The sequence below is a fragment of the Rhinoraja longicauda genome, chromosome 18 (assembly GCF_053455715.1).
Source record: "Rhinoraja longicauda isolate Sanriku21f chromosome 18, sRhiLon1.1, whole genome shotgun sequence".
NCBI classification, from domain to species: Eukaryota; Metazoa; Chordata; class Chondrichthyes; order Rajiformes; family Arhynchobatidae; genus Rhinoraja; species Rhinoraja longicauda.
Window position 1 is genome coordinate 19497891 of NC_135970.1, and position 11976 is coordinate 19509866.

At 40.5% G+C, this 11976-nt stretch overlaps 1 protein-coding gene across 5 annotated transcripts in view; it reads left to right on the top strand.

Moving 5' to 3' along the window:
- Positions 1-11976, top strand: part of LOC144602306 (BTB/POZ domain-containing protein 10-like) — a 62581-nt gene that overhangs the window by 23967 nt on the left and 26638 nt on the right. The window contains exon 1 of one of the 5 annotated variants that reach the window (XM_078415252.1): positions 1744-2156. The exons of 3 other annotated variants lie outside the window; for them this stretch is intronic. In XM_078415252.1, coding sequence (XP_078271378.1) covers positions 2041-2156 — 116 coding nt within the window. In that variant the 5' untranslated portion in view covers positions 1744-2040. Of the gene's footprint in view, positions 1-1743; positions 2157-8796; positions 8890-11976 lie in introns of those variants that run through there. One more of the 5 variants, XM_078415254.1, reaches the window with a different exon arrangement.

The following is an 11976-nucleotide window of genomic DNA, read 5'->3' on the forward strand; positions in this document are numbered from 1 at the left end:
AGAATGGCTAATTTGACCAATTTCTCCATTTATTTCAAAATTCATTGCTTTGAACAAAGAAAGCATTACTTTAAATGACTATCACATTGCAATCCTTCCCAATCCCTGCTGTTTTTTTTAATTTCTGGCAGTTGACTTAAACAATCATCCCTACAAATTTAAGAGGAATAAATGTGAAATTCTATTGCCTGGGTTTCTAGGGCTACAACCGTTGTCTTGGGAATTTAATTGAGTCCATCTGTAATTATGGTCAGTAAAGCTCAGAAAAACCAAACTATAAAAATGTTCTATGGGATGCTACACTGTTGGTAGTACTATCTCTTGGATGTGGTGTAAAGGAGAACCCATGGCAAGTTTTGAAATTCTCGCCAGTCATCTGTGACCCAAGCACATGGACTAATGATCTGCTTATAACTATAGTGGCCTGATCTCTCAAAATTGGTAGTTGCATTTTATAATTTATAGCAGCAAGACAACTTCAAAAGATTCACTGTTGCCATTTGAGTAGCATCAGTATAAATGTAACCTTTTGCTGCCACCTCTTGCACAGCTGCTCCTCTCATTTCAATCTGGTGTTACCCTTTCCCCTGGTCTCCTTCCCTTCCTGCACCCCCACCAGGAGAACAATCCAACCCTTCTGGACATTCTTCATTCTAAACTACCTTTACAGCTTTCCCTAGTGTGTTGCACAGTCATTCCCAATACTTCAGCGAGGTCTGTTTTTATATGCCTTGCCTGTGTTTATAATCTGAAGTAACCTCCATTTTTCTTTGTCAGCTTGAAATCTATTTCATAGATTTTGTATTTATGACCATTCGAGCCTCCATCCTCATCCATGCTTTTCAGTATGATTTCATTTGCAATGAACTGTATCTACACCACTTCGACCAGATGTACATCATAGAATTGAAGTGATGTACATCTGAAAGCTCTGAATTCTGTCCATTTGAGCCTACGGTCTGTCATTCTGAAGCGCATGACTAAACTTCCTCACTGTGAACTACTTTGCCAGCTTTTGCCATGTGCAGACTACTACTGACACCCAAGCCTGGACTATTTAGAAATATTGGAAGGAGTTAGTAGTTTAAAAAACTGAAAAGAATAAACAGTATCTACCTGTTTCTAGACCTGCTTTGTATCTCAACCATTTTAGCTCGATAATTTAATATGAATCACATTTTTCAATATCACGCTATGTGCCATATGCTCATGACACAAATGTAAAAGAAAGTGCTTGTGGTGCCATTGTAAAACCTGAATGCTATCTTCTGCATGCTATTAAAAAAATCTACATTCATACAACTAGCAAATGGGGTTAGAAAGGGGCAATAGGGCTAAATGGAAAGCTTGAAATTAAAGATCCCACAAGAATGCAATGGGCGTGAAAGACCACCTTCTGTGCTGCACTGTTAATATTCCATTTGCTTCATAATCTTTGTCTTTAATGTTTTCTTTTTTTTTTTACTCATCTTTATTGATGTTTCGAGGAATGTCAATACTTGTAAGAATTTTTTTTGATGTGTGCTTGCGGGCAAATTGTGCATCTCCTGAATTTTCTTAGTGGGTGGAACAGTAGATGGGCCCATTTTGAATATTTCATTTCCAGTTCCATCTGGGCTGCTAATGGCACAAAGAAGAAATGCTTGACAGATGGCTATAGGAGCAGCTGGTAGCTTACTGGGGAGGGAGAGAAAAGGGAAAAAGAAAAGCTTGATGTATCTGATGTTAAATTACACCACCTTCCCCTCTACTTGGAGTAATTGCAGTCACAAATGTAGGACAAAGGAGGTGGTGGCCGGCTGTTCCAGACGTCAGAACCTACACAGTAGCTCACTTGCCAGTCAGCAACTGCCGGAGAGGTGATTGAAATTTGTCGCTAAGCCCGCCTGTGATTTTAGTGTCTGAACAGAGAGTAGCTCGGGAACTGAAAGCTCTGAAGGCGGCTAAACGTTGCAGTGGTTTGCTGCAGGGCTCCTGAAGCTCATAAATAAGGCAGGGAAATAATGAGTATGATCGCAGAGATGCTGAGATTCAAAAGTGATGCCCGAGGATAGTGCAAGTGCTGCATTCTTTCCACAAGTGCGACTGTACTGGGTTTTACATTGGTCTTGCATTCAGAAATCCTTCTCCTGCTGTTTTGTTCCAGTGGCATCGAGGTATGTGCAATTATTTGTGGAAGGGAATATTGTCTAATATTGATCTGGAATAGGAAATAAAACTTGAGCACTATTCCTGTACGTGGTGGATTATTAAGAGGATTCAGTAGACTAGTTTTCATGAAACAGAGACAGCTTAATCAGTTACTCAGGCATTGACTGGATTGCTGTGTTATGAATGAAGAATCCTAAATCCTTCGTTTAATTAGAATGATAGTCTGAAGACAACCTCCCAGGTGATATTCTTTTGGATTCAGTGGTCTGATTTGATCATCTTCAACAAGCAGTGCATCTAGAAGCAAGTAGTTTTGGGGTCAATTGCTTCCTTTTTTCTCTGCTGATCTGCGCTGGTATACTGTATACTGGTATGCTTCCAGGCAGAAGCTAGGTTTTGTTTTATATATCATCTGTCAGAAGAAGATTGCATTTGTAGGTCTGACTGTCCAAACGTGGCTGAAGTGATGCTTGTTTTGGCTAATAAGGGAGATCAATTTGACACTGACTGTTAACACCCTTCAAATTTATGGCATAATTTTTTTTGTAGAGAATTGAATTTTGTTCTGTAGAATCAATTTTATTTGATATTAATTTAAGATTGTACTATTAGAAAAAAAAGATAATTTTGTTTAGTTTGCTCATTACTGTTTGTTCTGAACTATTATCTGATGCAGTGATCATTAATCAGTTTGTTTGGCAAATAGCATTTAGATAGGCTATTTATTTAATGCTTGGCAGCATCGTGAAATCTAGCAGCTAGCTGCTCCATTTACATTCCAAACCTTCTGAACCTTCTCTGGACCATATATCTTTTATTTTATATTTGCACAATGCCAGAACTTTTCTATTTTTGTTCAGTACATGATACGGTTTTTCAGGCTGACACTTGCTCATTATAGGTCTTTATGTGATTACCTACATGCCTTTCTCTGTAGTAGAGTTGGACATATCCTGTGGACTGTCCTCAGAATTGTTTCTGACCCGATTATGCGGCAAACACATCGATACAGCATGAACAGAGATACTTTGCTGAATTTGCAATACTGTGTTTTTTGGGCATCGAGTAAGGCACAGTGTGAGGAAGGACATACAGAGTGATATAGAAATGAGTGCACAGAAATGAGTGGTGATCTTAGTATTTGTGCACTGTAGATCCCTCACCTCACCCTCACAATTTGACCCCTCACCTTTTCTGCTTTCATCAGCATAGCATTGTATTACAAAACATGAAGTGTTGGAGGAACTCAGTGAGTCAGGCAGCATCTGGGAATAGAATGGACAGACAACGCTTTGGGTCGACACCCATCCAATTGATCGAAGGGGGGGGGGGGAGGAGAACCTGGCAAAAGTATTATGTTGCTTTTTCACTTGAGCTTCTTTAGTTTTGTCTTAAATGAAGTTCTGCATTTTCACAAATTTCCGAATAAAGAATTAAAAAGCAAAAAACTGCAGGTGCTGAGCTTAGTGCTCAGCACCTCAAGTAGCATTGTTGAGAGAAATAAACTAAAATCTCAAGGCAACCAACCTTCATTTGAATTCATAGTAAGAAAACAAGCAAGTTTTGAAGTTGTGTCAGCTGGATAAACGTCTCATTCATACCGCAGGCAATTCTTTCTCGCTCTGCTTTATTATTGTCACGTGTACTGAGATATATTGAAACATTTAGTTTCAATCAAGGCAAATCATACCATGTGTAAGTACATCCAGGTAATGTAAGAGAGAAAAAGAAACAGAATGCAGAGTACAGTTTCGCAGAAAGTGCAGATTTTTAAAAAGTGCTGGATCGCAATGAAGTAGATTGGGAGATCGGGAAATCATCTTTTGTACAAGAGAGGACTGTTCAAGAGTCTGATAGGAACAAAATGCTGTTCTTGAATCTGGTGGAACATGCTTTCAAACTTTTATATCTTCGGGAGAGGGAAAAAGTAAGAATGATTGGGACGCGATCCTACATTATGTTCACTGCTTTCTCGAGGCAGTGTGAAATATAATTTAGATAGAGTTGATTGGGGGTGGGGGGTGCTGGTTTGCGGGATGGACTGGGCTGCGTTCTTAACTCTGCAATTAGTTGTGGTCTTGCAAGGAGCAATTGCTATGCCATGTTGTGATGCATCTGGATAATATGCCTTTAATGGTGCTCTGTAGAAGTTGGTGTTATTGCAGACATGCCAACCTTCCCAAGTCGGAGGAAGTAGAGGCTTTGGAGTGTTTTCTTGGGCGTAGTGTCAGTGTGACTGGACCATTCAAATTGTTGGTGATATTTACACCATGGAACTTGAAGCTCTCGACCATCTCCAGGTTAGCACCATTGACACAGACTGTACTCCACCCCACATCCTGAAGCCAGTGACCAGTCCCTTTCTTTTATTGACATTGAGGGGGAGGTTGTTGCCCTGGCACCATGCTACTAAATTACTCTTATCTCCTTCCTGTATGTCTCATCATTGTTTGATATCCAGCTTAGTAGGATGGTGTCATCTGCAAATCGGAGGTTCTGATTAATATTGCATCTCAAAGAAAGCATTCTGAAAAAGGGTCTCGACCCGAAACGTCACCATTCCTTCTCTCCAGAGATGCTGCCTGTCCCGCTGAGTTATTCCAGCATTTCTTGTTTATCTTCGGTGTAAACTAGCATCTACAGTTCCTTCCAATACATTAAACATTTTATACATTGACCTCGTGTGAGTTATCGCAAGGCAAGAATGTATTGGTCCTCCATATTTGTTTTGGAGAAGTGATGATAATAAGAAATCCTGAACTGATGTAGTTTTTCCAGTGAAGCTACACCTCTACTGTTGAGGGGCGTGGAATTCTCGGGTTTAGATTAATTAATGAAACATAGAAACATAGAAACATAGAAAATAGGTGCAGGAGTAGGCCATTCGGCCCTTCGAGCCTGCGCCGCCATTCAATATGATCATGGCTGATCATTCAGCTCAGTAGCCTGTACCTGCCTTCTCTCCATACCCCCTGATCCCTTTAGCAAAAAAGGCCACATCTAACTCCCTCTTAAATATAGCCAATGAACTGGCCTCAACTACCTTCTGTGGCAGAGAATTCCACAGACTCACCACTCTCTGTGTGAAGAAATGTTTTCTCATCTCGGTCCTAAAAGACTTCCCCCTTATCCTTAAGCTGTGACCCCTGGTTCTGGACTCCCCCAACATCGGGAACAATCTTCCCGCATCTAGCCTCTCCAACCCCTTAAGAATTTTATATGTTTCTATAAGATCCCCCCTCAGTCTTCTAAATTCCAGCGAGTACAAGCCCAGTCTATCTAGTCTTTCCTCATATGTAAGTCCCGCCATCCCAGGGATCAATCTGGTGAACCTTCTCTGTACTCCCTCTAAGGCAAGAACGTCTTTCCTCAGGTTAGGAGACCAAAACTGCACACAATACTCCAGGTGCGGTCTCACCAAGGCCCTGTACAACTGCAGCAGAACCTCCCTGCTCCTAAACTCAAATCCTCTTGCTATGAATGCCAACATACCATTTGCTTTCTTCACTGCCTGCTGCACCTGCATGCTTGCTTTCAATGACTGGTGCACCATGACACCCAGGTCACGTTGCATCTCCCCTTCTCCCAATCGGTCACCATTCAGGTAATACTCTGCTTTCCTGTTCTTGCCGCCAAAGTGGATAACCTCACATTTATCCACATTATATTGCATCTGCCATGCATTTGCCCACTCGCCTAATCTATCCAAGTCACTCTGCAGCCTCCTAGCATCCTCGCAGCTAACACTGCCACCCAGCTTCGTGTCATCCGCAAACTTAGAGATGTTGCATTCAATTCCCTCGTCCAAATCATTAATATACACTGTAAATAACTGGGGTCCCAGCACTGAGCCTTGCGGTACCCCACTAGTCACTGCCTGCCATTCCGAAAAGGACCCGTTTATTCCTACTCTTTGCTTCCTGTCCGCCAACCAATTTTCTATCCACCTCAACACTGAACCCTCAATACCGTGTGCTTTAAGTTTGTACACCAATCTCCTATGTGGGACCTTGTCGAAGGCCTTCTGAAAGTCCAGATATAACACATCGACTGGTTCTCCCTTATCCACTCTACTAGTTACATCCTCGAAAAATTCTATAAGATTCGTCAGACATGATTTGCCTTTGGTAAATCCATGCTGACTTTGTCCGATGATTTCACCACTTTCCAAATGTAATGCTATCACATCTTTAATAACTGACTCTAACATTTTCCCCACTACCGATGTTAGGCTAACTGGTCTATAATTCCCCGTTTTCTCTCTCCCTCCCTTTTTAAAAAGTGGGGTTACATTAGCTACCCTCCAGTCCTCAGGAACTACTCCAGAATCTAAAGAGTTTTGAAAAATTATCACTAATGCATCCACTATTTCTGAGGCTACTTCCTTAAGCACTCTGGGATGCAGCCTATCTGGCCCTGGGGATTTATCTGCCTTTAATCCATTTAATTTACCTAACACCACTTCCCGACTAACCTGGATTTCCCTCAGTTCCTCCATCTCTTTAGACCCCCGGTCCCCCGCTATTTCCGGCAGACGGTTTATGTCTTCCTTAGTGAAGACAGAACCAAAGTATTTGTTCAATTGGTCTGCCATCTCCTTGTTCCCTATGATCAATTCACCTGTTTCCGACTGCAAGGGACCTACATTTGCCTTAACTAATCTTTTTCTCTTGACATATCTATAAAAGCTTTTGCAGTCTGTTTTTATGTTCCTTGCCAGTTTTCCCTCATAATCTATTTTCCCTTTCCTAATTAAGCCCTTTGTCCTCCTCTGCTGGACTCTGAATTTCTCCCAGTCCTCTGGTATGCCTCTTTTTCTGGCTAATCTGTATGCTTCATCTTTTGTTTTAATACTATCCTTGATTTCCCTTGTTAGCCACGGATGCACTACCTTTCCTGGTTTGTTCTTTTGCCATGAAGGAATGATGGCTTGAAGATGGTATTCCCTCAAGCCTTGTTCTTCCATGTGGCAGAAGTTACGAATTGCATGGTGCTGTTGAAGAAGTCTTGACACAGAAATGATATTGTATTCAGTGCTGTCCACACTCCAACTATGGTGTTCCAATGGTGGAAGGAGTGAGTGGTTAGAATGATACAGAAATGCCGATCAAGTAGATCGCTTCTATCTTGGATGGTTTAAGCTTAGTGCGTCATTAGTCCCTTAGTGACTCAGTGGAGGAAGTGGGTCGGCTTTGGAGAATCAAAGATGAGTCACTCCCCACATGATATTAAAATTATGACACACTATGAAGCTGGGCCAGTTAGTTTCTAGTCAGTGTGACATTGGGATGTTGTCATAATGATGCCATTGAATCTCAAAACTGATGGTTGGTTAGGTTCTCTTGAATACAGTTCTGGAACTATTGATCCACAGTGCCTCGCAGATGACCAATTTTGGTCCTCCAATTTGGTTCCAAGTTCATCCCATTAGACATTCAGATAGTGGTGATAGAGGGAGTAGATGGGGTGTCATTCCGTTGGCCTGTTTTGTCCTGTATGTTGCACATGTTGGAGCTGAATTAATCCAAAAAGGAGAATATTCTGCAAGACATCTGACTTGTGCCTTGTAGCTGTCAGAGCAAACATCTGTAAATCTACAGGCGATGCTCGAGAACTTGAAAAATGTGAATAGGAGGCCATGAACTGAAACATTCAAAGATGCTGACTGACCATTTCCAGAGTTTTCTGCTCTAATTCAGATTATAGGTTTTTGTTTTGGTTTGAGCAGTAATGGAAGGTTGCTTTTCAGACTCTTGCTTGGACCACTGTTCATCTTACATATTAATGACCTAAATGCACATGGCACATTTTCCATATTTGCAGTTGATACAAATACGAATAGAGTGGTGGAATAGCAATTGAAATCTAATGTTGAGAGTTGCGAATTATTAGAAAGGGAAGAATGAGAGGAGGCAATATTATCTGGAGGGCATAATTCTAAGAGGTATGATAACTGGTGTTGGAGTATGTTTGCATCATTTTATGAAAGTGGAGGGGCAGTTTGAGAAAGTGGTTAAAACATAAAGAATCAGACTATATTTAGAGTAGAAAAGCAAGAAAATCATAATGAACCTTTCTAAAATGGTGGTTTAGACACAGCAGGCGTATGGATTGACTCTGGGTCTTTAAAATCACTAAGAGTAGCGATGAAGGAGGTACATGAGTCAAGAACTCAATGGTAGTGAAGTAACTGTCAAAAGAACCAAAAGTGACAGTTTCTTTTCATTAAAGGAGTGTTTATTTTTGGTCACTGCCTGGGGTAGTAGTATAGGAAGATGCAATTGTAGCATTCAAAAGGCAACGTGGTGGGTGTCTGAAAAGAAAGAACTTGCAGGGCTGAGAACGGTGGGACCACAGGGCTGAGAACGGTGGGACCATCTGGAATTGGGTCAAATTGATAGACTGAGTGTCCTATTTCTATGCTGTGACCGATCTATGATTTAAGAGTTTGGCATTTCTTTGCTATAGTGGAGTGGAAAAGTGCTGGAATTTAAAGTAGGTGATATAGATATCTTGGGAGAGTTGCAAACCAGAATTATATTTTTTAATGAAACAATTAGAATTTTTCAGTTCCACCAGTGTTCATCTAAAGACCATTCTGTTCTCTCTTCTGACCACTGATTCAGTGCCTTAATATAATCCTAGGTGAAAGTGGTGGACAGTGGTGGAAAGTGGTGGACACCCAATCGCGGGACACTAGATGTTTATGAAGAATAAACTAGACCTTGGTAATGTGTGGTGAGCTTCCCTTTTGTACCTTCGCTGTTGAAGAGACAAGATGCCCAAGGCAGGCATCTTGTTAATTGTCCAGCATTCGGGTTTCCTTTGCTACGCACAGCAACAGCATATCCCTTTCCTGCATTAGTGTCACTAAGGTGGAGCCTTATGAAATAAAGATTAGACCCGCAACCTTCATCTTTTTCAAGGACATTTCCCACTTTTTAACCTATATTTAAAACTTTATGTGGTTGTTCCTTTAGCTTGGTAATGCACTTGGGAGGCTGAGATTATTGTGGTCAGTTAATTTTTCCTGGACATAATGATGAGCATTATTAATGTAAAGAACTTTTTTTAGCCTTTGTTAGCATCCAAATGATCGTTCATTTTGCTGTAGCATTATTTCTCACATCTTATTGTTTTGTTTGAAATGTTCTTTCAGTGGGATACAGTTTTCAATGAAAAAATATCATGATTTTATTGACCTCAAAGCCGGTTCTATTTTCGTCTAATGCGCACTTAAGAGGAGACAGCTTAAGCGGCAGGAAGAGGTTGCAAATCCCTTGAGTTAACGAGCTGTCCCTTGCGTGTTTGCATTGAATATTAAAAAATTGTAAATATGTTCTATGGAATGCTTTTGTTTATATGCACACACACAAGTCTGAACAAGAAATATTAAATGTAGAAATAGTAATCCACTTTAAAAGGTTTGAATTTCATAAACGTGTTGTTTGGTTTTAATTTCCGTACTATTAAATGAGGCCAATTTTTATTGATCTCCCTGCTGTCAAAATGAAAGAACGTGCAGCTTTAAACCTGCTCATCCTGCAAGTGAGTTTCAGTGGCAAATGAATTTTCCTTGCGGGCATTAGCCATTTCTCTAACCTCCCATGTTCCCCAATAGAAACCTGCCAGCAGCTCAACTAAAAATCTAATTTAATAGGGAGAGAAAAGGGGAAAAAAGGCATTAAAAAAAAACCTCTTTAATTATTGCATGTGGCCAGCTCTGGGTGAATCAGTCAGTTAGACTTGTAAAGAACTGTCCACCATAGTCTAGACCATTCATTTTTTGAGGAGTCTTGAATTCTTTAGTGTTAATGTGGGCCTACTTGTTAAATGCTTTCTGGATGACCTCCTTTATAATTTGGCTGCATCAGCCACGAGAGCCATAAATTTAGGTTTATCACTCTTGTAAATTTGTATTCACACCATTTTGATGCTGGACATCATGCTTTCCTTCGATGTTTATGTCCTGGGCTTAAGCAAACATTAACACTATATAACTTTTGATAGTTAATGGTTGTGCTGTAGTATTGGTGATAAAGTGGACATTTTTTAAAACATAGAAACATAGATTTGTGCATTTATTTTGCGCATGGATAGCTGGGACATTACATACATTTTCATGTGTAGTTTAATATGCATGCCAGACCTTGATTGGTTTGACTGGTTACTTCCCTGAAGGATATTTGGTAGTCTTCCACGAATTACCAATTTCACTGCTTGGTGTCGTGGGATTCGAACTCGTTAACTCTGCCTTGTTAGCCCTGTCTCATTACTCAGTTCCGTAGTGCAGTGATAATGTGGAGGTAATCTGTATGTGGTGTAAACTCTAAATATACATATACTGCACTTTAAAAAAATAAATGTTGAGCATGTCATTTCAGAGGATATTATTGGTGTTTCTTTTTTTCTAAGCCTCGAAATGATACCATAACTTAAACTCAGATTTCATGTTGAACTCAGATTGATTCCTGGGATGGCAGGACTTTCATATGAAGAAAGACTGGATAGACTTGGCTTGTACTCGCTGGAATTTAGAAGATTGAGGGGGGATCTTATAGAAACGTACAAAATTCTTAAGGGGTTGGACAGGCTAAGATGCAGGAAAATTGTTCCCGATGTTGGGAAGTCCAGAACAAGGGGTCACTGTTTAAGGATAAGGGGGAAGTCTTTTAGGACTGAGATGAGAAAGTTTTTTTCACACAGAGAGTGGTGAATCTGTGGAATCTCTGCCACAAAGGTAGTTGAGGCCAGTTCATTGGCTATATTTAAGAGGGAGTTAGATGTGGCCCTTGTGGCTAAAGGGATCAGGGGATATGGAGAGAAGGCAGGTACAGGATACTGAGTTGGATGATCAGCCATGATCATATTGAATGGTGGTGCAGGCTCGAAGGGCCAAATGGCCTGCTCCTGCACCTATTTTCTATGTTTCTATCTATGTAGTCCTTTAAATTATATTGTTTTGTTTTAAAATTTTGTTTATTGGAACCTTGTAACCTTTGGCAGATTTTCAGGCTGAGGGCTCCAGATCTGAAAGTCATGTCAAGAGGTTTGCACATTTCTAACAATGGTTTTCTTCATTTTTCATTGATCCACTAGTCTGCACTTTTGTTGTCGTCTTTTCCCAAGTTTGGAACGTTTTGGGTTGGAACCCTTCTTCAAATCTTCATGTTCAGTCTACTGCCATTCTTGGTCTCATCTGCAAATATTTGATCATGATGCCTACATTTGATTCCAAGTCATTATTATTGTGAGGCTTCACTTTTTCTGGACAGAAAGCGACAGTGTATTATTTGCCATCTTGGCCTGTTTCTGACATTATTGAGTACCAAGGGTCTATCAACACAAAAAATACATGAACTGCAGTTTCAAAAATTGTTGAGTCAGCATCAAAATACCATACTCTTGTTGGGTATCCCATGTAATGTAGATCATTGCTAATTGATTACCTTAAGAGTTTCTTTGAAACTGACATAATGCCAGACGTGGTGTGATTAATAGGATATAAATATCTCCCCTTTGAATTTGAACAGATTGCACTTGCAATGAGAAGTCAGCAAAAGTTAAATGATTGGTACTTAACCAGGACTCCATATTTTCCACATAAAAGGAGACACAAGATGCCTGCAGGTTGCTTGAAAGGAAACATTGCCCCTGGTTGTTTTCTTTAAGTCAAAAAGATGGGGGAAAACAGTGTATTTTCCCAGCTTTCGCTCTCTCTCACACACTCTGCACTCTCTCTCTCTCTCACACACTGCTCTCTCTCTCTCTCTCTCTCTCTCTCTCTCTCTCTCTCTCTCTCTCTCTCTCTCTCTCTCTCTCTCT